Genomic DNA, 27,043 nt, shown 5'->3' with positions numbered 1-27,043 from the left:
TAGCAGTACGTTTATGAACTACAACAATGGACGTGAAAGTACTGGGAAAACATAAATAATGAAAATGTGCTTTTATACTACATCACATATGCAGCACGTATAACTATTTCGTAACTATGTTACTTTTTTCTGTTCAGCATCTTCTTATGGAATCCTAGGACATATCGTTTCTTTTAAATACAAAGAAGAGCAGAGACCTGCAAAACGCTAGTTTGATGTCCGTTTCCCCACATCAACGGCAGCTTGCGATGCAATCTATATTGTGATGCTCCTTAAAGATGGCCGCCAGATTCCACCACATCTTCCACTTCAGCCCTTCTCTAGTTCGTTCACCTCCATGAGTTTTCTCCGGCAGGCTGTCCGTACTGTGCGCACCGGGACTCTGTGACGTAATACCGCCACGCGCGACGTGCGCGCCGCCTCCTGTTTGGAACTTAGCGGCAAGCAAGAAGACTCTGAAGCCATGGACCAGCGCCTGCAGGAGATCCGCGAGAGGCAGAAGCTGCGCCGCCAGCTTCTGGCTCAGCAGGTGAGCGAGTCTGGCTTTCAGTCTGGAATGAAAGTCGCCGCGCGTTTGCCGCCGCTTAAAGACGTATGATTTGCACCGAAGTCCAAGCAACGTAACAGGCATATGTCATTGCCATTCTACTGCCCATCATTTGGAGGTGACACCATCATCTGATGGGCTTTACTTTCGTTTTGAGCGTATTGCCTTTTCGGAACTCCTCGTCCTGTTACAATGAAGCAATATCGCCCATAGACTTCTGTTGACTAACCCAGCCTGCAAACCTTTTCCAAGAAAACGTAATCTTCATTTGGGATCAATTCTCGATCACTTCTGATGTCACCCTCTTTGCGGACTCCTACGGTTAAGAATAAATGCTCCCAGCATCGGTCCTGGCTGCATGTGGAAAACAAGCATTTACAATGCAATGGTTTCGCCTTTGGAAAAGTTAGAGCTATTGGCATTGTAAATGACAACATTTGTATTTATGTGTTGGTTTTGTCATTTACATTGCCATTAGCTCAATCTCTCGCAATGTGAGACCTATTGTACCCTACAGACGAGCTCAGCAGACAGCAATTACTACCACACATCTTGTTTTGGGCAGAAAGCAAAAAACAAATTTTGACAAAAGCTACAAACTGGAAGGTTTACCAATACAAAGCAAGGCGAACAGCAAGATGTACTGTATGCGCTATCCTAAAAGCGTATTTTAGGTGACAAAGTGCCCTTTCACTTTCAACAGCACACCAGAATCAAATGCAAACATCAAAAGCTTAGCCCGCAGACTTAATAAACAAAAGTTATTATAATTCTGAATTTAAAAACAAAACCCGTCAGATGAGCATGTTTAAATCAGAATGCAACAAAAAGGTTTAGTGTATTGCCAAAAAAACAACACATGTAATGTCTGGCTAGCTGTGGTAAAGCATGAGTGTAATAGAGACTACGAAAATTCAGGTGGAGTAAGTAAAATTGACAAGTAGGCACGTTAGTGCAAATTGGTTGCATGCATTAGCTTATGAGAATGTGTTACCGGTTATACAAGAAAGTGATGTATTTCCAAAAAAACACATGTAATGTCTTGCTAGCTGTGGTAACTGAGGAGTGTTTGGGTAGAACTTCACAAAGCTTACACCGGGAGACAACATAATAAAACATTTATTTGATACACATGCTTTAGCTTTTGGGAAGACCATGCCACCCCCACCAGCTCTCAGTGCTCTCTGCCTAGACAAATAATCTGGCCTAGAGGAGGATGTAAATACTTGTGACAGACACTCGCACACTTCAGGGTTATAAATATAGCAGAAGGACGTGTGATGTTCCATGGAAGATGCCATTTTAGAAAAAGGTTCAATAAAAGATTTTTCATTGGGGCAGTGCCTAATTTGAGCAGGTGATTTGTGTGCCGTGGAAAGAGCTCAGTCTGAGGTAACACTTTAGGGAGTGTTCGATTTCATTAATGCACGGCGGAAGGTCCCAAAAAGCATACGCCTACATTAAAAGAAAATTGCACAAAGCAGAGTGTCCCTGAACCGAGTCCCGCGCTAACAAAGCATGAAAAAAGCACACAAACAAACCCTTGAGCGAAGTGGTGGCGGTGAATCCTAAAAGCATACACCTACATGAAAAGAAAATCGCACAAAGTGTAGCATCCAAAACATGCCTCCGTGGTTCGCAGGGACTGTGGCCGGGGGGCAGTGGCGTGGGAGGTTGCAGTAGCGCGGGCGGCACAGGGACAGCGGGAGGGGGGGTGGGAACGGGCAAACGGACAGCGGGAGGGGGCAAACGGACAGCGGGAGGGGGGGGCAAAGTATACGCCTACATTAAAAGCAAATTGCACAAAGCAGAGTGTCCCTGAACCGAGTCCCGCGCTAACAAAGCATGAACAAAGAACACAAACAAACCCTTGAGCTAAGTGGTGGCGGTGAATCCTAAAAGCATACACCTACATGAAAAGAAAATCGCACAAAGTGTAGCATCCAAAACATGTCTCTGTGGTTCGCAGGGACGGTGGCCGGGGGGCAGTGGCGTGGGAGGTTGCAGCATAGCGCGGGCGGCAAACGGACAGCGGGAGGGGGGGCGGGAACGGGCAAACGGACAGCGGGAGGGGGGGGCGGGAAGGGCAAAAGAAGGCAAGAAAAATAAAACAGCACTCACCTGGACATCTTCCGGCAAATGATCAAAACATGGCGTCCCAAAAAAAAAAAAATAACATCCGCCCACCGCCGCATGACGTTCTAAAAGGGGCAGGATGAGAAAAACATCGCCGGAACGCCCACGAATCGCCTCGGACCATGACGGACAGATCTCACTTCCAATGGCTAGCCTCCATTTATGGAGCTAGCCAATGGAAGTGAGAGGCGTGACAAAGGCACCATACTCTTCTCAAAAGTTTTCGCCTGCGCGAATGCTGCTGCGCAGCGGACGCCAGGCGAAACCTAAAAACAGGAGCTCAGTAGAACTGCTGTATTGGTGGAATGGTGCTGTGAAACTGAATGTTAAACATGTGTTGTTAGTATATTTTACAAGAGCTTTAGAGACAACAGTAGTGACTCTACATACCTACCAAGGCCCATGCCATGTGCAGCACCTTTAGCCTGCCCTGGGTTTTAGGTCAACAGCACATGCTGTGATTTTTGGGACATTCTAACAAGGTTAAAAGCTGAACTTTAACTAGTAGAATACATCGTAGGGGTGAACTATAACTAGTATAGTGCATCATAGGGTTGTTAAAAGAATAGGAGTGATTTACTGTGTCACAGATGAAACACTACCACTTTGTTCCAGTAACTAATATCCAGTTTGAAATGTGCAGCCATGGTAGTGGAAGGTGGGGGTGAGGGTAGAATTTGAGAAGGCTTCTACTCGGGAAACTTGCTTAGATTGTCATGTGGTATTATGCAATGGGTGATGATGTGGTTGGGTTTGTTGTTGGAGGAGTTTGGCGAATTACCTTTGAGTAGAAGGTTGTTTTTTAGGGTGGCAACGTTGAGCGTAATTTGGGCTGTTGGTCCAGTGTTCCAGGTGAGAAGTCTGATGTGAAAGTAAAGATTGGTGGGGGAAGGGTGGCTGCAAAGCATTGTTGGGTGACGGTGTAGGGGACATGGAAGGAGGTGAGCTGGGGTGCAAATAATTGTGTGACTGGCAAATGAGATCCAGAGATCTATGGGTGTCAAACCTGTTCGCTAAACATTGAAAAAGTGTTCCAGCTACTTAAAAGTTTGAACCACCAGGGTTTTCAATACATCACCGAAAAGCAACATAGGCTTGTGGCCTCAAATCTATGAAGCAGATTTACTTCTCCATTCACAATATGTTAATATTGAAACAAATGCACTTGACACGGTTTCCCCTTTATAGAAAAGATAATAAAAAAAACATTAATTTGTAATCCGTCTAAATGAAAGATGGGGTCAAGAGCAGACAGGTAAATGCTTTAATTGTGGTAATGTGGGCAATATGGAGCCTAGTCTGGTGAAGGGGGCTGTTAGGAAAAAAACACAATTGTAGGAGGTGTAAAGAAAGCACGAGGGAGTGCAGTGTTCCAGGGTTGTGGTACCACTGGTATGTCTTCTAGTAGAAGGTAGGTTAGGATATGTGGGGTGAGGGTCAAAAGGGGTTATACATAATCTGTCCATCACTGAATCCTGGATGAACGAATACTTCAATTTCGTCCTGGACTCTTTAGTCTTCCAAAACTGTGGTAATTTGTAAGTACAGACGATCCAAGCTTGGTGGTGGCACTGCAGTGATTAACAAATCATCAATCAAATGGACACAAGGATATCCTTCACCCTTCTTTGACTGCTGCAAAGTTGCAATCTAGATCTCTCCATTTTACACCCCCTTCTTACACATCGACTCTCTCAACCTGGTTTTAAACTGCAAATTCTGGAATAAATTGTCTCTTGCCAAATGCTGTCAAAGAACGGTGTTCAACTTGGGGAATGAAAAATGCAAACTCTTCAGTCCTGTAAAACCCTTCTTCCAACTGCGTGACCTTCAGCAGCACACATCTCTTCCTATACACATCCAAGGCTGGCTGGATCCTTGATCTCATCATTGCCAATCCTGTCATGGTTTACTTCAGCTTTCCAATAGAGGTAATCTGATTGGACCATTACCCATCACCCTTTCATTTCCTCTAATCACCACTCCCACAAATATGGAAACAGTGCTTCAAATTCTGTGAATAAACACAAATGCCTCTTGTCCCAAAAAGCCTCACTCTCCTCCAAAATTGCAACATGGAGCCATTGTTGATACTTACAACAGACTTCTTTCTCGGGTAGCAAACACAGTGATACTGCAGCTAAAGCAAAACACGCCTATTTCCCTCTCACCTTGGTTTTCCTTTAAACTAAATATTAAAAGAAAACAATTCTCAAGTAAGCAATTGATTGGAGTTTTCTATACGTCCAATTCATCCATGCCAACATCTCACCTCTGACACTAGTCTTCCAACAAGTGTAATGAGTTTCTGGACTACTTTAATACCAAAATTATTTTTCTGTGAGCGTGCTCTGCTCCCAAGACTGGTTCATCCAGACTTTTCCTAAGAAGACAAATGCACCAAATTGCTTCATATTAGTTCAAATGGATGACCTCACCTTCATCATCAAAAATCACTTCTTACTACAGGGACGCCATACCAGCAACCATAATCAAGGCAAATGTATCTTGCATTGCTGATGCCTGGTGGGAAATCAGCAGTGCTTTTCGTCGCCAAGGAACTTAAGGTCAAATCAATACACTTACTTAATAAGAAAAGAAAACGGAACCATGAGCTGCTGTCCAACTAACCACCCTATCTCAAATATTCCTTGACTAGGCAAGGACTATTTGGAAATGTGTCCCTTTACAGCTAAGAGACTACATCAATGCTGGTAACTGTCTCACTGCATCAGTGAGAATTCGGAATGTGTAATGGCACTGACACTGCCTCATTAAAAGTTCCGGATGTTATGCTTTGAATGGTGGGGGCTCCGGCCTTCAGTTCAACTGGACCTCACCGATGTGTTTAATACAATGGGGCATAATACTGTCTGCTATCTCTACATAAACAGTGTGTCAGGGTAAAGGCTACAGTACTAAATTAGTTTACCTCATTATTATCCATCTGGTCACAGTTTGTAACAGGCATTGACATGCGGCTGCAATGGTTCATTTCTTTTGGTTTTACATTTTCATTTGAAGAATATGGCATTAAAATGAAAATAAAACAGGCTACCATCTAACTGTAGCCACTCTGGATGGAATAAAAACGTTCATTCAAAAAATCGTTCACCATCAAGGCTTTCAGTTGTACCAGGCATTTTACTATTATTTTTTTTTGTGCAGAGGACAAGAAAAAATTAATCTCCCGACTACACACTTAGATTGTTGGCAGCTACAATGTCACTTAAACAATTGACAGTTGAACAGACAAAGGAATGAAGCAAGATCACCAAAAGTCGCTCAGTGTATGTATATTATATGTGAATTATTTGGAAAACCGGTTTGGCGAGATAGCTCATGGCTAGATCTAAATATTGGAAATAATATCTCTGAGTCTACTTCCATTACTTGTGGGGCCCCAATGGTCTATTTTACCCATCACATTTAACAGCTTATACCTGAAGCCACTCTCTGGAGTGTGTGAAAGAACAGGTGTCTCAATCCATGCATGCTCAGATGACACTCAAAGCTACCACATAACCTCATCACTACTTGATGACTCATTGTCCGATTTATTATTGTAAACATGCAGAAATCGAATTATGAGAACTTGCTCTCAATTCCCCAAAACAAAAGTCATCTTGTACACACGAAAACACAGAAATAAATACAACCTAGAGTGGTTAAAACAACTAAATATTGTAGACTTCCACTTTCACCCACAGTTATTTCACTTGAGGTCCCACTAAATTCCTCCTTATCCATGATCACACATGTAAATAAAATCAGCATATGGCAAACTCATCTTTGAACAGCAAGCCTTTTTTATCCTTCTCCTGTAGAAAACACAGCCCATGCTTCATTACTGTGATGGCTGAACTTTGGTAATGCTTCACTAGCTGCCCTCTCCCATAACTCCCTCTGGCCCCTCAAAACTATCCTTCATGGCATATTCACAATTGTGATTTCAGAAGAAATTGGATCATACGACTCATGTCCTCAATGAGTCACAATCGCTCCCCATTTATGTGAGATTACAATTTCTTTAGGATGCATAGTTTACAAATCAGTACACCCCAACCTTTACCTTACCGTGCTAGTATCTTAAAACTTTCAGGTTGTATGAGAAGGCTCCGAAACATAAACAACCTTCTACCACGAACCTCAAGCTTTAAATCCACTTATGTACTGCACCAATCCTCGGCAGGAGTGGTACTTTCTGTGGAAGTCTCTCCCCAATGACCTCTGAACTAACCTTGCTCTGCTTTCATTCCGCCAGCATCTAAAAATGCACCTGTTCAGATTGCATCTAACTCGAAGGGATTAATCACCTTTTGATTAAATAAATAAATATATATATATATATATATATATATATATATATATATACACACACATATATATATGTGTATATATTTCATTTCATAGAGCTTTATTCGGAACATAAAAAACATGTCCATAAAAGCATAACAGTTACATGGCAAACATTTCATTATTAAAAAATACAAAACATAAAAAGAATACACAAGTACAGTAATTATCCAGTGTGAGATGGAATAAATAGTTTAAAACCAAACTTAAAAACTCATACTTTTCCTAGCACCAATAGCCTTGAGTAGGAAAGTAGCTGTAAAAAAGCAAATGTCCGGATGATGCATATTAAAAAGCAATTTCATGGATTCGGTAATTGATCTTGTTCCAAATCTTTTCAAAATAGGTTTTAAATAAATTTTCCGTAATTCACTGTACAAGGGACAAGAAAAAAGAAAGTGCATAGTGCTCTGTTCGGTCTTACAGTCACATGGACATGGTCCCACCGGGCGTGATTTTACATCGGGGCACGCAACCAGATGATGAACCGTTCCCATCCTTAATCTAGTGAGAACAAACTGGTGTGAGACTCTAGACACCTGGGTCAAATAAGGGTGAAGTCCACTATACTCATTCAGGCCATTGTACAATTTACAGGTAGAGAGTTTTACATCTTCCAGGGCACGCCTCTCTTTACAGTGATTCAAAAACATAATTTTCATATTTGATTTGGAGTTATCAGATGCACAACACCGATCATTGAGCACAGAATATCCGAAAACATTTTGAAAATTTTCGATATTATATTTAAGCCAGGGGATCTTTAGGTGCTGGTCCAAGGTGAGGCAATCCTCAATAATAGCTCTGTTTAGTGACGTGCCTTCGTTCAGCCAAACAGATCGCCACAGCAATAAGGGTCTTAACATGATTAAATCTTCCAGGAAGTGTGTCCCCGTTTCCTTGTGGACCAGGGTATTAGATGTAGATTTGGGTAGGCAAAGGAGCCTTTTCAAGAAGTTGTTCTCCTCTATCTGAAGGCCCCCAGCAGATGTCACACCCCAGACTCCTGCCCCGTAAAGGGCCGCAGATAGGCATTTCGATTGATATATTTTTAGCATATCTGCTATACGTCTGTTACCCAATTTCTTTGCAAAAACAAAGACCCCATTGGCACTTCTGATCATCTTAGTTTTAACCACTCTGTGTTCAATGTCCCAGCTACCATTTTTTGAGAAATTGATCCCCAAATAGCAAAAATTGTCTACTTTTAAAACCTGTTCTCCTTCAATAAAATAATGGGAGTTAACTTTCGTTTTAGTCGTAGCTCGTCCTGAACATTCCATCACATAGGTCTTGGACCTATTGATCACCAATTTCCTGTCTTTGATGAACAGGACAAACCTGTCCATCAACCGTTGAAGGCCCATGGGGGTCCTGGACAGCAACACTGCGTCGTCCGCATAGAGCAACACAGGGATGTCAAGGCCATTTACTCTTGGGACATCCGCCGATACTGTTTGTAAAACAGCATCCACCTCATTAATGAAGAGGGTGAACAGTAGGGGTGCTAAAACACACCCCTGCCTGATTCCCCTCCCTATCCTAAACTTATTTGTGCATTCCCCTTTTGGCCCATATCGGACACTGGTGCTAAGTTTTTCATACAGGCGGGCTAGAAAATATACTATACTGTCTGGAGCTCCCATATCAATCAGTTTGGCCCAGAGTAGGGCGTGGTCAACCATATCAAAGGCACTGCTTAAGTCGGCGAAGCATAAATACAGGGACCCTTTTTTAGCCTGGGTATACTTCCCGACCAGGAGTTGTAGATTTAAGCACTGCTTTATAGTTCCACGCCCCTTTCTGAAGCCAAACTGACTATTAGTTAAAATCTCGTTCGACTCTGCCCATTCCTCTAATCTGACTAAAAGAACACGGCTCATAATTTTTACTGATGAGTCCAGTAGGGATATTGGTCGGTAATTTTTTGCTTCCCCCCCGATCTCCTTTCTTGTATATAGGGATTATAATAGATTCTGCCCAAGTAGATGGTATTTTGGAGCAGACCGCTGCATTAAAGATTTTAGCTAATAGGGGGCCCCAAATCTCCGGGGCGGTCCTATAGACATCTATAGGGACCCCATCAGGTCCTTGGGCCTTACCTCCCTTACTAGCTCTTATACTAACCATAACTTCCTCTACTGTTATATCTAGTGCAACTATGGGCCATCCTTTTCCTACGGTAACTTTACTATTGCCAGAATCAAATATGGTCGAGAAATGTTGGATCCAAGAGTCTATGCTCACATTAGATGTGAGCACTGGAGCCTCCTCATCTTTGAGGAAGGGGCTATTTACAGTAGACCAAAATAAGTTGCAGTTCCTATGTTCTGCTGCTTGGCTTAGATTGTCCCAAGCTTCCTGCTGCAACTCAGACTTTCGCCGTTTAAGAGCCAGTTTAAAATCCTGCCTTAGTTGAATCACTAAACACTTGACTCGTGGTTTGGCAGATAAAGCTTTTTTAAGATCTCTCCGGGCATTTGAACATGCGTGGTCAAACCAACCCCTATTTTGTCTATTTACGTGCCCCACCTCTTTAGTGAACTTCTTCCTGATAATAAAATTAATTCTGTCAAAGTGGTCGATGCTGGCAATATCTATTTTCTCCTGTTCGAGAATTGCCGAGATTTCCATTATACAACTAGTGATAATGGAATCAGATGTTACATCGGCTTTGTCACCCTTCCACCTCAGCCTAACTCCATTAATTCTATATGGTTCAATATTAACAATTGTACCCGAGTTGGGGGTGGCGGTAGTATACCAGAGCTTAACTTCAGTGGTTAAGCAATTATGATCGCTCAGCATTACATCAACCACCTTGACATCGGAACACGTTTGGGTTAGGTTGGTAGACATACATATAAAATCAATTACCGTATTGGCCCCCCTCCCTTTGAATGTTGGGACACTTTCTCCCAAATCATTCTTTATATTTTCCATGATTTCCATGTTATAATCTAACAAAAAGTTATTCAGGGTCTCACCATACAGATGGTGGGGAAAATGGACTTGAGCTTCCCCTGGATGATTATATACACCACATAGATTCTGGGATGATAAGGGGCAAATAGAAACATTAAAATCCCCCACAAAAATAAATTCATAAACACCATTAAAATTCTCTACAAGGTTACACACTACTTTATGTAAATCATTTATCACTGTGTGCCTTGTGCCATCAAATATATTATTGTAGAAATTGATCAACAGAACATTTCTACGTTCACCTTGCGCAAGCCAGAGGATTTGGGAATGAACCCCCACTTTTACATACTTTTTAACTAATACGGGTAACTTCACTGAAATCATAACTAGCAGACCTCCTTTAGGTCTCCCATGTGGTGAGGCCAATGCAGGCAGCTCATAGGAAACAAAGCCATCGCTCCCCTTATATTCTTTACACCATGTTTCCTGTAAACAAATAATATCAAATAAACCAGTAAAATCTTTCCAGCCCAGCATAACCTCTTTGGCCATCAAACCAGCGATGTTCCAGCTGGCAATATGACATGTTACCTTGGCCCTTGCTAGGGTGACATTTGGCATCTCATCAACAGATACGGACACGATATTATTTACATTAAAATGCTCTATATTAAGCTCTGAATGCTCCTCAACGCCCCCAATTATCATACAATCATTATTCACAATATTAATCTCATCAGTTAAGGACTTCTGTAGCTCTCCAGCATTATCCCTCAGCCGGACTAAGTTACTCTTATGTCAATCGTTTTGGTCCAGAAAACTCAATGACTGGAACCTATTCTGAGTTGGGACTTGATAGAACATCCCATTAACGGGTGACATAAAACTATCACTTACTAATGGGGGATTAGATACATGTGCTAAAAATCTATTCCCGCCATGGGGCAAATTCATCATATGCATTGGTGTAACAAAAGAACCATCCTGATGGGGGAAACAGGGGGTTTGTGGCCCTGGTCTATTTACATTAGTATGGTAATTATTATTGTTAGAAGGACCTTCCCAACTGTTGACTGAGTGTAGCCTGTTTAGATGGTTGTAGAAAAATCCCAATGGCCTTACAACAACATCAGTCTCTGACTGCGTGATTGAGGCCGCTCTAAGGAGGACCGTCGCAACGTGTTGCGGATGTTTAAAGTTTATAATCACGCAGTCACCCCCACATGTTTTCCTGTGTATATATATACACACACATATATATATGTGTATATATATATATGTGTATATATATATATATGTGTATATATATATATATGTGTATATATATATATATATATATATATATGTATATATATATATATATATATGCTGCTTTCTCCGTTTCGTAACACTCTTCACCACTCCAAACAACGGACGCAGACCCAGATTTGGTGCAATGCTATTTTATTTTGAAATAACGCCCTGCACCACCGCCATTATATATATATATATATATATATATATATATATATATATAGTAGGAGCAAGACGCCTTCGCGCTTCGGAAAGGCTCACCGCGACACACCCCGCCCTCCGGGTCAATGCAGCTCCCGAGCAACTCCACAGCCACTTCCCAAAAAATTGGCTAGAGTCAGACGCGTTTCGGGGCCAGAACGCCCCTTCCTCATGGACATATATATATATTCCACAGAGATTTCGCCGATTTCTGGGCAAAAAGACGAGCTACACCAGGTCTGCAGGTAAAAGTTCCACGGGTTTATTCAGGCAAACAGATTATATATGCACACATATACACAAACGTATTCACCTCAAGCGATTTACAGAAAGAGGCTTAGACTCTCGATGCTGCACCTATCTAAATGTAGGGTATAGTATAAAGAAGTGGTGCTTTGATCAGGGGAGTACAGCCGCCTGGGTCCTTACAAGTGGATACAATCCACATACTTATATACAAAAAAATCTATCCGCACTCACTATCTAATGAAACATTTTACTCAGGTCATCTGTTCTCATTGATTTGTCCAAAGAAATCCTTAGTTAATGAAATCGAGGCCTTCAGTTGAATCCTTCAAATTTCAAGACCAGCAGCTTTTTTTAATACTGACGCATATCAGCAATGGAACCAGATCAGTATTGTGGTGTATGTGCATCTCCGGGTTTGGAGACTCCAAACCCGGAGACGGTGCACATACACCACAATACTGAAGGCCTCGATTTCATTAACTAAGGATCTCTTTGAACAAATCAATCAGAGCAGATGTCCTGAGTAAAATATTTCAAAAAGGACAAAGCCCTGAAGAAATCTCGAGGAAAAGAGACAAAACGCTTTGGCTACGTTGATGTGAACAATTTTGTATACTTGCAAATAAGACTTTTTGACATATGACATGTCTGAAGAAATGAAATGAATTTGAACATTCTGGAAGTAAACCACGCTTACTAAATAATGTCTGAACCCAGCATTTGTGATCAAATGACTTCTGACGAGATTAGATACCATTTGAAGAAACAATAGATAGTGGCTGCCGATCTCTTTTTTGTGTACACACACATTCACCTTCCTCCCTCTCCTCGCCATTGTCCTCCCTCCTGTCTATCCCAATCCTTTGTTATACGCCTTGTTTGCAATTGTGTGCTTCAGCTGTTTGCTTCTGCCTACCCCAACTTTCTCTCCTCTGTCCTTCTGCTTCTCTAGCTCACTCTCTCCCCCCCCCGCCCCCTCCTCCCCAACACACATTTCAGCCTCTTAGTTTACACCTCGTATCCTTTGTTTCCATGAACTGATCTTGGACCCTACTCTTGCCTTCATGCTCTTCTCCTGTACTTTCACTTTGATTGTGGTTATTATACAGCGCAAGACCATAGTGCCATTGTACTCGTTATATTAAAAAGCACACTTATGGCTCATGATGCGTGAGCTTTTTAAGTCTGTTAAATGCAAGGACGTTGTTTCTGGGAGGTAATGTTATGCCACAAGGGGTAGAATCAGTGGAATGGTGGTGGGCAGAGTTGGTGAGACAATGATATTGGGGAGTAAACAGTGGAGAATAGATGAAAACCAAATGAAACTATACTTATTTACAGCTGAAAGTTAATTTGACAGTATATTGCAATTTGTATATTGTCTGGTTGCCATGCTCTCTCCTCTCCATTTCAGCGCAGAGACCTAACTTACCTGTTTGGATTTTATGTATTTTGTGTGTGGTTCTGCTGCAGTATTGTTTGTGATTTGTAAGCTGATTGTCTGTGTCCGGTCAATTATGTGCTTGTTTATTTAGAGTGTGTTGGTAAAGAGAGCTTCAGCATCTCCTGGAAAACTAGGTGGTCCTACACAGAGGGAATATTTGTGGGGAGAGCATTCCAGTCATTCGCTGCAAGTACGGGGAAACACCTACTCCCTAATCTATTAGTTCTTGAAGGAGGGTTATGCTTTTTAGAGGGCATAGCTTGATTTCAGTGTGCAGACATGAAGGTTTTTTGACTTCTCATCTTATATACATTTGCATTCTTTGCTATGATATTCTCCATGTGTGACACTAACAACTCAGATCTTCTCTCATTGTGAGTCTACCTGCCTGTGTAAGGTTGTTTTGATGCATTTTATACCTTTTGAAGTGCCTTTTTAAGTAGTCTGTCTAGGTCACCTAAAACAGTATGTTGACATAATCCATACTTAATAGGTTCAGGTACATCAACAACGTAAATATGGTAGTCAAAAGTTACAAGCAAGAGATATAACCCCTGATTCAATAGCCCACAACCAGTGTATGACGCCAATCAACCTTTCTTTCGTGTGGTCAATCTAATATATTATATAGAAATGTGACCGTTATGGAACAGGTAGGATTTCCATCAACTGCCTTTCGTGGCCAGTGTCCTCATCTGGATCTTCTGCTTTCCTACCACAATAACTCTGTCAAAGAGGGAGGCTGTGTGGATCGGATTCCATGCTAGTCACTGACAATTCTTCAGAAAAGGAAAACCTTGAAACCCAGTAACCAACTTGGCCAAAAGTATAAACAATGTGAACCTAAGATCTTATACTCGGACAGTTGATGAATAGTGTTAGTGCAGTGCAGTGGATGTGAAAGTTTAAAAAGGATATAGAAGAAATACACGCTTTTATTCTGGTATTACTTCCAAACCTATTAAAATAGTGCAGGAACGGCTTGTACCAAATACGCCGCTGATCTAATTGGTGGACTAGTTTCAGCCAAAATGGGCTTTTCGCCCTGGCTTTCTTCAGGACCCAATCTTTGTCAAGCTACTGCATTAGTGAAAAAGCATTTCTATGCAAAATATAATTATCTAATTTGTACCTCCATACAGGCAGGATGATCTTCACTCCTGTAAAGAAAGGTGACATAAACAGACATTTGTAAACACAAAAAACAGCAATAACTTATCTCTTACTCTGTATTATTGTAAAACCTTAATCATAATGTTTGGACAGATACACCCACCTGTCCTGTGCGAGTTATTGGCCTCACCTCACCTGGTAACCACTCAGGTTTCTGAGACCCCGCCCTGTAAGAAAATCAATTTATTTCAATGGGGGATGTTTCCAGTCATAATTCTGGGATAGTTACACTCCTATTCCCAGTGCATTAAGTTAAAAACTCGTCTTAAAGACAATCTTTCCTCTTGGAAACAACGCCTCCAAAAATCCATTCTCTGGCCAGCCGGCCACAGTGACATAATTTTACGAGGACATGCAATTAGTTTATGCCTTAGATACTCCTTAATGATACTCTCAGGGTCTTATACCCAATATGCTTCCGACCTAGGCATGACTAAAATGTACTGGTCTTATATACAGTGTATGCTAGTCTTCTGAGCAATGCGTACCTGCCCTCATTGATGATGCAGACTTGGTTGAGCTCACTGGTCAGCAGGTAAGCACCACTCCTTTGTAAGTCTATCGAGCTCTGCCAGGCTCCACCGTGCTCATGAATCGTTCTATGAGCTCCTGATGTAACCGCATTCAAACCTATGCAAACTCAATGCAAGACAAATAGCTAATATATCTTCCTAACGCGTGTCTCTTACAGACAACTCAGTGTGCATTATTCATTCCACGAACTCACGACGTACCAGTGTACCAAAAATAGCAAACATAAGGTCTGACAACTTCACCAATCAGCGTACATGCTGTCGCGTACCTCAAACTGCAAACTTAATGCATGACAAATAGCGCACACGCTGTATGGGCAATCGCATGTCTCTTATAAGCACCTCCGTATGCACTATTCATTCTCCGAGCTCACAACGTACCCGTGTATCAAACAGTGCAGGCTTGAGGTCTGACAGCTTAACCGTTCAGTGTGCAAGCTGCCATGTATCTCTAGCGGTAAAGCAATACTCTATATACGAGATACGTTTATCTCTATGTGCGTCCTCATTCACTTGCTGTCAGCGTTCTAACTTAAACAAAAATGTCAATTCTGAAAAGCTCCATCCTTCGTTGTGCCGTAAACCTACCTCTCCGTCGGTGCCTCGGGCTACTTCTGAGTTCGTGGGAGGTGCCGAGGCACTGGAGAGGCTGCATTTTCAAACACGGGCACTCAATGTACGTCGCGTCACATGATTAGACTGCAAAATGACATCACCTGCGTGAAGCCTGTAGTTTAAATAAGTTCTCATTCTGGTGTTCCTGCCGAGAAGCTGGAAACAATAATCGCAAATAAATCTGTATGAGTGGCAACTAGCACACTCACTTTTGTGTGCGAGATCTCGGATTGTCTGGTTGTCATAGTCAGTTAACAGTTAGTAAGACCATAGGGACTGTTGTAACCTGTCAGTAACAGTGTGCGTCGATGAGCAATAAAGCATTATTGAATGTCTCAAGACCAAAACACTCTTGATCTCAAAAAATCGCTGAGTCCAATAATGGGGACGACCCAGCAGTTCTTAAAAATGACTCTGTCATCCCATCAGGTAAGCGAAACAGAGTTTATAATATACCATCAGCCACAGTATTGATAGGTAGACGGTAAAAACCCTTTATTGATTCTAATGGGCTTGCAGTACCAAAAATGTATGCTCTGGTTCGCCTAAGTTATCGCCACCTTAAAAAAGAGGAAGAAGGTGATCCTGCCAGGCCAGGAACTGTCATGATATTAATAATATACTTTTACTCAACCCACATCTCGCTTCAATACTATGGAGATATGTATTAGAACCACCTATTAAAAAGTCGCTCATTAAAAGTTATATGCTTGAGAGTGAACACAGCCTTTAACTGTATGCTGTGAATCTCCCCTTAATGGTAGAGTCTTTAATATCTTTTTGATATTCGTTGTGATATGCAAAATATCACATGTGAGGCTATTGTAGTATCATCAACACACAGATCCTATGCGTGCTATAAGTTGCTAATGTAGTACTCCTGATCAGTACTGTGTGTACAAATGATCCCTGATCCTTTCTGGATACTTGGTCACTGTTTGCAGATAGTGAGTGGACATGAGCCCCTATAACAATGTCCAGGGTATCGTGTCATTCAGTCCCTTGGTATCACTCTGTAATTTGAACACCCATTTCTGCCCTTTATTAAAGAGGAACTTGGCTTTGTTGCTAACATGAGGTGGTATATATGATTTCTCTAACATTGTCCAAGAAAAATCATCAGGCATATAATTGAATTCAGTATAGTGCCTTGTTAACTTGGTGTTGCTCTTTTTACAACGGAATGTACTTTTCTGTTCTAACATTCGTAGTCTTTCATTGCAGGTTGTCATTTCCACGTATTGGTATCCACACGGACACTTGATTAAGTAAACCAAGTTCTCACTATTACAATTGAAAAACTTGTTTGTATCCATGGCCTAGATGTCCCATTATCTATTGTTTTAGATTATTTGGTCTGGGGGCAGATAGTACAGCCACCGCATGGACAATGGCCTTGGACAGGTGGCAAATACCACAGAGTACCAATCTTCTTAGGTCCTTGTTGTCTTGGACGGGTGTGTACCAAACTATCTCGTAAGTTATGCCCTCGTTTGAAGTCAGAGAGAGGCATTGGTAACTTTTCATTCTTTGTATTAAAAAAATGCCAGTTTTTACGAATACATCTCTGTATTCCATTGCTGAGTGCTAAATGTATTGACAAAAGTCAAACGCCACAAGGGTGGTTTGTCAGTTTTGGGGTCCAGAAGTGCATCTCTATGATTATTGGAGGCACGTTTGCATGATTAAATCAGTAGTTGGTCGTTAAACAGTCCCTTGGACCCTTGTTCCTGGATGGAATTGTGTGTATTATTGATAGGTTCAGTGCCATACCACATTATGACCTTTGAGGATAAGGTAGAATGCTGTAGATGGATCAGCATTACTCAGTTACCTATGTGTGGCTATATTGTGAGGTTGGCATCCATTTTGATGCCAACTTTTTTGTCTCTCATTGCTCGGAACGAGCCGCGGTTAACCAGGTCAAGGCAGGTTGGTGCACTCCCATGAATTGTCAGTTGCTGCATATGCGCACATCGGACTTGTCTGGAATAAGCATGTCTTTGTTTTTCTTTCATTCTGTTTTTTTGTGTACAGTCCTTATCGGAGTGGCTGGTGGTGGGTTAGAAAGGTTATGACTTGTAATAATGTTCTGGGAGTCTAGAGAGTAAAGTAAGATAGTGTACGTGTTGAATGAAGTTTGGCTGGTCAAGGAGTCGCATCTATGTCTGTGCACATTTAGTTAATCAGTTCCTGTCATACTAGTGCTTGTCCCTAATTCAGGCCCGTCAATGGTCAAAAGCCGGCTTAGGTAAGGGCCAGAAAGGTGTGTGCTTGTTGGGTACAAGCAAATTCTTTGTTCCAAATATATTGGAAGAGAATTATATTGGGGCAATGAAGATTATCCTTGTGATATAAAGAGATGAGTAATAAGGTTGATATCCAGTCTTCTACAGGCAGGATTGATTGTCCAAATCTATTTATTTCGGACTCCTATCCATAAAACAGTTAAATAAGTACATACAATCACATAAATACACAGTTTAAGTTAAAAATAATTCACTGTAAAATGCCAAATAGTAAAATGCATTGCCTCTATAGAGCTATGAAAGTGCATAGTCAATTAAAAAGTTAAAAACACATGAATGTTTAATCCACACTATAACAGTTGAAAGCCTAAAATGTAATGCTACAGACAGAATTCTCTAAATTGCATAAATCATCAGTAGAAGTCGTGCATAAAATAACACAGTGGGGGCCTAGCCATAATAAAATGCAAACCGCTCGCAGTGATCAGTGTATGGTACAGCTATTAAAGAAGAAAAACCCACCAAAAGTGTAATTGTTACTTACAGTCTAATCACTATTACAGAAGCAAGTTGCAGCATTTGTAAGGTGATGGCTGTGTATGAACTATGCAGCGTGTAAATAATTCGCAACACCAATAATTAATTCTCTAGTATCCGAGCACGAGATTTTTAACATAGTTCCATAATGTCTTCAGCCCAGCCTCTAGCACAGGCTTAATCCACTTGAATCCACTTCTTGTGTGGCGCTAAAAACACTCTACAAAAGAAGACGTTGTGTGCAGTTTCTGACTCCATCATACATGATGACATAAGCTACACACACTGGCTTTATTTCCCAACTTAGCAGTAAAACTGTAGATTGGTAAAGTCCCATATCTAAATTTTAGATTCAGCTGTTAGGTAAGAGACCTAAGATGGAGCCAAAAGATGATTAATATGCAGGGATCTAACAACCTGTCAGTCACACTACCTGCCTTACAACTCTTTAGGTGCTTCCGCCAGAGGTACTCCCTTAGCCTATCTTTGATCAGAGGTTGTACACGCTTCCTCTGGGAAAACCCAGAGGAACTGTAGGTAAAATTGATAAAACATGCTTTGACCTACGCTAACCATGAGATTTGTAGATGCCCCAGGTAGCTCAGTATCTCCTATAAATGGGCCCTAAAAGCCTAGAGTTCCTCGGTGGTCCAGGCTCTCTGCCAGTAGAGCCACAGTCTCAGTCTCTAAGTGAAACAAGCATTTGCAACGCAATCTGCCTCTCATTTACAAAACTCTCGTAAATGCGAGACCAATTGCATTGCAAATGCTTTGTAAAAGCGCCCACGTGGCGGTTTCACTTTAATGTCGGCCGCGCCCCTTTCCCTAGATGAGCCACGTCTAAAGAAAGGGGCGTGGCCACCATTAAAGGGAAAGGGCGGTATGCGGCACTTTTACAAAAAAAAGCATTTGTTTGTCAAGTTGAAGAGGGAATGTATTGGGTGAGTTGGAAGGGCTATGGAGAACATGTCATTGACTTACCTTTTCCTGAGTGACTGTTAGCTAAGCTCATCTCGACTTGAAAAAATCAGTTTAATTACATTTTTAACAAGAGGATATAAAGTCCACATGACCAAGTCAGAATTAAACTTGTTACTTGCATTTTGTACAAAACCAACTGATAGCCAGCTTCAGAATATGGTACTTCACCATTAAATCGTGAGAATTCTGTGTGCCATCCTGATACATACTGATAAAATTAAACGAGCATTGAAAATGCAATAGGTCTCTCCTTTGATTAAGTTTGCTTTGCTAATGGTATTGTACAGCAAAGCAAATGGCTTTAACTTAATGAAAGGCGAGACCTGTTGTATTTTTAATGCTTGTTGTAATGTGTTATGGTAACTGGTCAAATGTGAAGCGCTACTTTGTCCATTCAGTGAGGTCTGCGTTATGCAAATATTAACAGTAAAGGGGATAAGAGAGAGAGAAACTTTGTTTATTTAGACCACAGCCTTTTAAACAGTACAAAACACAATCAAGATCATATAGTGTAAACAATCTAATTTCTACTACATAATATTTTAATATACAATGCATATTAAAAGAAGGTTACACCCTCAGGGCCTACAGTTCATTAAACACAATTTACAGAACACTCTAAATTTCAAAAAGCAGAAGAATTCACATTTTATAAAGGGGATAAGGTTATAAGTAATAAAATAATGTTTCCATGGTCTAGCAGCTTGTATTATACCTTCAAATCTCTCATATGTATGCGTGTAGACACGTGCGTGCATGTCTGTGTGCGCTCACAATTTCTTTGTATTGGTTTTACTTGATGTATTTTCCTGTGTTTTCGCGTTTTGCTTAATATTTACGTTTCTCAATGCCCACCATAGATGCTCTTGCACACACACATCTGATACTCGCTGCTGAACGCCTCTTTTTGTCAGCTAGGGCATAACTTCCCTCTCACCCAGGTCCATGTAAGATCTTACCAGTGGACTCTCCCCATGGTCTTCCTCGCCAAGGCGGCTTTCTGCATCATGACCCTCCGCACGGACGCAGTTGCCAGACCAGTTCGTGCGTTCAACATTTGCTGCCGAAAAATAAACACTTTTGACTTCTGAGCAGCCGTAAACCCCGCGAGGCGGTGCCCTTAGATAAACTGAAGACAAAGTGGGCTACCCTCCCTTTGAAAGGGGTCTTTTCATGTGGGAAATGTGATTTTCAGTGTGTGAATATTACAGGAAACAGACTGAGTGTACTTATCCCATGCAGGCTGCCTTCATCCTCTGCCCTCTGACATGGAAACTGTGCCATGAGAGGGGCAGGTCATCACCCCGGATCCCTGTCAGGGCACGTCACGCAGGGCGGCCTCAGCCCAGGTGTTCTCCGGTCACCGAGCGTGTACCCTGATGGAGGCAGTCAGGCTCGGGGTAACATATGCAGACTGCACTCTGACACCGAAAGTGAGCCCTGAGATGGACAGGCCATCTCGGGGCATTTCATGAGGATTGCCTCTGGGTATGAGGCGCAGGCTTACTTCAGCCCTCGTCTTCTCCGGGCATAGAGCAGGGCAGCCAATTATACAGGAGCCCTCTCTGGGTATCTAACACAGTCTCGGCCCCTCTCCCTCTGACACAAAAAGTGTACCCTAAGAAGGGCACAGTTGGCAACGCCGTAGTCAGGCTCTGGGTTTGACATGAAGGCGGCCCTGACACGGACAGTGTGACCTGTAATTGGCAGGCCGTCACATCCGAGCCTTCCCGGGGATTACACTGGCCTCAGCCCAAGTGTTCTCCGGGCGCTGATGGTGTCCCCTGATAGGGGCAGTTGGGGCCAGGCTCAGGGTAACACGTGCAGGCTGCCCTCCGACACCGAAATGGTGCAATGGAATGGGCAGTCAGCCCAGGCGTTCACCGGGCTGAGGGGGCCAGTCCTTAAAACCTGAGACAGGTTCGGGGTACCTATGCAGACAGGCCTTCCACAGCCCAGGTGCCTGGGCACCCTAGGGAAGTGTCCTGCGCCGTCCGAAGCTAGGCTCGATGTAATCCTGCAGGTTGTCCACCCAGTTTGACATGCAGGCAGGCCTTCCACAGCCCTGAGGAGCGGGCACCCTGAGGACGGTACTCTCGTACTGAAGCAAGGGTCGACGTTTTCATGCAGGTCGGCCACCCAGTCCTTGATTTCTGAATAAGGAACCCTGAGGGGCACCTGCCCCAACCTGGATCTTTTGCGACATGGATGGGTTAGCCCGAGGAGGGCAAAGTGTCACAAGATAGCCAAGCTCAGAGTATTGTATGCAGGCCGACTTTAACCTAGTTGTTTGGAAATAAACACAGGGTGTAGCAATGTGCCTGTAGGAATTTTAGGGGCCTGAGCAAAAACTATATTTTGGGCCCATGGTCAGAACAATTTGAAATGTATTTTACCCATTATCTGGTAATTGAAGCCATGTGGTGCCAGAAACTGTTGAATTATTTGTAAAAGGTTGAAGTTGAGCAAAAGGCAGGGGGGCTTAGAAGGTGGGGGCACTGGCCAGTTGCCCACTTTTCTCATGCCTTAAAGCGTCTCTGGGGTGTGCCCTGAGGTGGGCAATGCTTCACTAAGGAGGCAGGTTCCGATTATCTCACGAAGTCCGGCCTACTCCTGGATTTCCTCAAAATGGCTGGTGTGCAGTGTGTCACGAGAGAGTCCGGTTCAGGTTATTCCATGCGTGCTGGCTTCCTCTTTTCTTCTTCAGACACCGGGCTGTATCCTAAGAATGGGAGGCCCCCCTAAGGGAGCCATGCGGTCTAAATTCCGCGCAGGCTGGCTTCAGTCCATGTCTTGGCTGTAAACTGAAGAGGGCAAGCGAGCCAGTGACACCGATGCAGCTCGCTGCATCCCCCGCACGCTGACCTCAGCCAGGGTACTCTGCAGAAACCGAGGGGGGTGCCCTACCGATGGTAATCCCTCCTAAGGGAGCCATGCTGTTTACATGCCACGCAGACTGTCCTCGGCCCAGGTCTTTGCTGTAAACTGAAGGGGGCGAGGGAGCAAGTCTCACCGGAGCCAGTGCACTGTACCCCATGGCTTTAAGTGGGATGAACCCACTGGGGGGGCTCTTAAAGGGCTGGGGCCGATGTAATTAAGGGTGTGTCTTAAAAACACCCAAGCTAAAAATCTGTGCGTAGCATAGTGTGCCGCCCATCTGGCATTTTGCTGTTTCTATCGTTGCATCCAGATAAATAATAAAGCAAGCAACATTACACTTACAACAAGCCAGTACTATTGGCTTTGCCAATGGTTGCTAGCTGCCGAAGATAAATAAGCAATAACTATGGCTGCGTTGTATATAATATTGAAAATGCATCCATTTCGAAATGATGAGACAGTGAAAGAGCTATAAACAGTCTCTTCGAAGTTATACCCAAGGCAGTGAAAGGTGTTACTGCCGCAGAGTTAATATTTATGTGTTCACCGAGGGTGAGGGCACAAATGGAGAGCCCGATAGGGACCCGTCTCGGCACCTGGTGTAGAACTGCCGGTGCTGGGCACCAGCAAGACCCGGTCCACTTAAAACCTTGCTGTTCCCCATGCACTGACCTCAGCAAGTACCCGCTCTGCAGACACCGAGGGGGTGCCCTTAGAGGCTGCCCTCATTCGGTAGCTGGCCTCGGTGTGCTACATACAGGCTAGCCTCCTCCTCGATCGAAGGCAAACACTGGGTGTACCCCGAGGCTAGCACTATTCACTTGCACAAAAATGCGACTTTCAGAATTGTGGTAGTCAGACGAACCCTGATTCACATTGGTTAGGAATCCGTACCGTTGTATTTCATTCATTCCACTCTATATCCAGGAGCGATGTTAAAGGACAGATGGCTCTTTACATCAAGACGGAATACTTTGCACTTCCGTGGAGGAAATGTCTGGGGTATGAGGACACTTTGCAGCTGTTTGAAGGACACACGGCGCAATACCACAGCACAACAGCCTGGATAGAGAACAGGTCCTTTTTTGCGTTTTTAAAGTGAATGGGAAACGTTTACTGTGTAGGTTTACATTATGGAAGATATTATCAGTCCAGGGGGCTGCATTGTAAAGGTTTGCCTGCTGGTTTGCTTGCAGCGGAGCCGTAAATGAAGGGTGAAAAGTAGTCTATAATATAAAAAAACAAGAAGTGACTGCCATTGCTCAAGAGCAGAGGCCCGAGAGTGTTGTACGGGGCACTGGGAGGTCCGGCTTTGATGCTTTTCCCCCAAAAACCAATAATGACCAAATAAGCGCTGTGCTGCTACTTCATGCACGGCGCCTGTGCATATTAAATTATGCCGTGATGCATATTAAATGAAGCGGGCGCTGTGATTAAGCATGGCGCCCATGCATATTAAACTACATTGAGCGGGCGCCAAGATTATGCGCAGCGCTGTGCATAATAAAGTATAAAGGGCGCCATGTTAATGATGAAGCCCAGCCTGTCACATTCTGAAATAGAAAAAAATGTTTGAATTAGACTTGGACCGCGCTGCAGCCGGATCTCTTGTCTTTATGGGGCCATGTGTTTGAAACACATGAACACATAAAGATAAGAAAACTTTTACGAAGCACTGAAAGCGGGCGAGCCCGTCCAAGTGGAACGTCCCAAAAAGCCAAAGGGAGGCAACGCACAAAGCTCTTTTCCAGTGGCTGGCCACCGTTTAGCATAAACGGTGACGCCAGCCAATGGAAATGAGAGGCGGGGCTGTAAGCCCTTTTCTAAAAGTACTCATTTACATTCAATCTCGCCGAGCGAGCTGCGCATGTGCGCAGCAACGCTAGCCGAGACCTAAACGCTAGCCGAGACCTAAACGCTAGCCGAGACCTAAAAAGAAGAAATGGGCAGGAATGAAAAAAACAGAGAAAAAAGGAGCGAAAGCACTAACCGTACAATTGCCTGAGTCTATGGGATCTATTTAGGGGGAGTTGTTCAACTCAGCACAGAATCCCAAACTTAGCTGTGGCATCTTTGGCCAATCCATGCAAGTGCATACAGACCCGAAATGGTTTGCAGATGTCTCTGGGGCGGTAGGCGGCCGGCATCAGATCCCAATAAGTCCCAACTGATTCTGGGAGTACAAGGCGTCCCTCAGCCAATCCTTTTAGCCGCATGCATGGTCTGCGACCCCAGCACATCGCGACCCTTCTCTTACCCAGAAACAGTGACAGCTCAACTAACTTGCGAAACGCTGGCAGTAATTTTTGACATATCTCAACAAGGCAGTGAGGGGTGTGCGATCTAATCTTAACCACGTCATCTCATCTATAGAATCCATAATAGATTCCCAGTATCTCCGAATTGCTGGGCAATTCCATGCCATATGCAAAAAATGTGCACAAGGGTTTGAACATCTACTGCAGCGTGCCTCATCTAAGAGCCTTCTTCTGCAGAACCACTCTGGCGTCCTGTAGAGCCTGTGCAGAAACTTAAAATGAATCAGCAGCAGCCTGTAGTTAGGCGAGAGTGGCCTCAACGGCGCACAACAGAAGATCCATATGTCTTCAGAGGTAGGCACTCCCAGTGAAATCTCACATTCTGAACGGGCAGTAGGGGCTCAAACGGGGGGCAGTGCGTTGCATGTCGGAGTAGAGTCTGGTTATCAACTTTCTCGGGGAAGGGCTTGCTAGAAGTTCATGAAGTGCATGCAATTTTTAGGGGCGTGGCAGGGAAGGAAGCATATGTGGCATGCATGGCAGCTTTAAGCTGATCGTAGGTGAATCTGTGAAGCAAGTTCATTGTGTCCTCTTAAAATAGAAGCTGTGGCAAAATGAATACCCCCTCAGGGAACACGGCTCCCATCGTAGTAAGCTGGAGTCTTAGTCTATCACCCACTCCTGCGTCTTGAGTGAAGGGAAATCTTGGGTGTCTAATCAATGGAACCAAGGGGGAGAACAGATACTCCAATATAGCCCAACAACGGAGTTCATGCCATGGCCAAAATGTACACCCAATCTTGTCCACCTCCATCCGCGTTCGAGACTGCATCATTTATAGCACCATAGAGAGTGACTGGGGTGCCAAAAGATCATGGTCAGTTGCTGTGTGTGCCATAAACTGTGTAGGGCACAACCAATCAAACAAATTGCGCCTGCACACAGTAATAGTATAAATACGTATGCGGCGTGCCTATGCCCCTCTGCTCAATGGCAGGGTAAGGACCTCCCAGGGGATCCTGGGCTGCCTTTCAGCCACATTAATGTCACCAACCTCGGTCGCAACCAACGCCTAAAACTGCTAGTGAGTGGCAAAGGAAGGTTGATAAACAAGTAGAGAGATTTAAGCAATGTGATTATTTTAGCTATAGCCATCTGCCGGCCATAGAAAGATTAAGGCGAGCCCATGCAACCACTTGACCCTCCAGCCAGTCTGTCCCATACTCCTAGTTAACTCTTCAAAGTCAAGTCAAGTCAAGTCAAATGATTTATATAGCGCGCTACATACCCAGAGGGTCTCAAGGCGCTTGAAGAAGGGTGGGGAATTACTTGTCGAATATCCAAGTTTTAAGTTGCTTTCTGAATGCTAGGTGGTTCTGAGTGAGGCGAAGGTGAGTGGGAAGTGAGTTCCAGGTTTTAGCTGCCAGGTAGGAGAAGGATCTACCTCCCATGGTGGTTTTGTTGATGCGAGATACAGTAGCAAGGGCTTGGTTGGAGGATCGAAGCTGGCGGGAGGGGGTGTAGAAGGAAAGTCGTGTGTTGAGGCATTCGGGTCCAAGTTCGTAAAGTGCTTTGTGTGCGTGGGTTAGGAGGCGGAAAGTAATCCTCTTATTGACGGGGAGCCAGTGGAGGTTTTTCAGGTGACCAGAGATGTGGTCTTTACGCGGGATGTCTAGTATGAGTCTGGCTGAAGCGTTTTGGATGCGTTGGAGTTTTTTCTGGAGTTTTGCGGTGGTACCGGCGTATAGGGTGTTTCCGTAGTCCAGGCGGCTCGTGACCAGTGCGTGGGTGACCGTTTTTCTAGTTTCGGTGAGGATCCAGCGAAATGTTTTTTTGAGCATGCGAAGAATGTTGAAGCAGGATGATGAAACGGCGTTGACTTGTCTGTTCATAGAGAGTGAGGAGTCCAGGATGACGCCCAGGTTCCGTGCGTGGTCTGTCGGGATGGGTGCTTTCCCAAGGGCCTCTGGCCACCAAGAGTCATCCCAGGCGGAGGGGGAGGTACCTAAGATAAGGACTTCTGTTTTGTCTGAGTTCAGTTTCAGACGGCGGTGCTTCATCCACTCGGCTACTTCTTTCATTCCTTCGTGTAAGTTGGTTTTGGCAGTGTTAGGGTCTCTGGTGAGTGATAGGATCAGTTGAGTGTCATCAGCGTAGGAGATGATGTTGAGGTTGTGTTGGCGTGCGATGGTCGCGAGGGGGCTCATGTATACGTTGAAGAGGGTGGGGCTGAGTGAAGATCCTTGTGGTACGCCGCAGATGACTTCAGTGGCTTCTGACTTGAATGGTGGGAGGCGGACTCTCTGGGTTCTTCCGGTGAGGAACGAGGTGATCCATTCCAGTGCTTTTCCTTGGATTCCGATGTTTCTGAGGCGCTGTAATAGGTTGCTATGGCAGACTGTGTCGAAGGCTGCGGAGAGGTCGAGGAGGATGAGGGCGACTGTTTCTCCATTGTCCAGTAGAGTTCGAATGTCGTCTGTTGCTGCGATGAGGGCGGTCTCAGTGCTGTGTTTGGCTCGGAAGCCGGACTGTGAGGAGTCGAGGGATTTGTTGGTTTCGAGGAAGGCGGCGAGCTGGTTGTTGACAGCTTTCTCGATGACTTTGGCCGGGAATGGAAGGAGCGAGATTGGGCGGTAGTTTTTTAGTTCGGTGGGGTCAGCTGT

At 43.8% G+C, this 27,043-nt stretch overlaps 1 protein-coding gene across 1 annotated transcript in view; it reads left to right on the top strand.

Moving 5' to 3' along the window:
• Nucleotides 1–342: 342 nt before the first annotated feature.
• Nucleotides 343–27,043, top strand: part of METTL14 (methyltransferase 14, N6-adenosine-methyltransferase non-catalytic subunit) — a 202,156-nt gene continuing 175,455 nt past the window's right edge. The window contains exon 1 of the mRNA XM_078675944.1: nucleotides 343–529. Within this exon, the coding sequence (XP_078532070.1) occupies nucleotides 464–529 (66 nt within the window). The 5' untranslated portion in view covers nucleotides 343–463. The remainder of the gene's footprint in view (nucleotides 530–27,043) is intronic.

The sequence above is a fragment of the Lissotriton helveticus genome, chromosome 2_1, assembly GCF_964261635.1.
Source record: "Lissotriton helveticus chromosome 2_1, aLisHel1.1, whole genome shotgun sequence".
Classification (NCBI taxonomy): Eukaryota; Metazoa; Chordata; class Amphibia; order Caudata; family Salamandridae; genus Lissotriton; species Lissotriton helveticus.
This window is presented reverse-complemented; position numbering and strand designations above follow the sequence as displayed.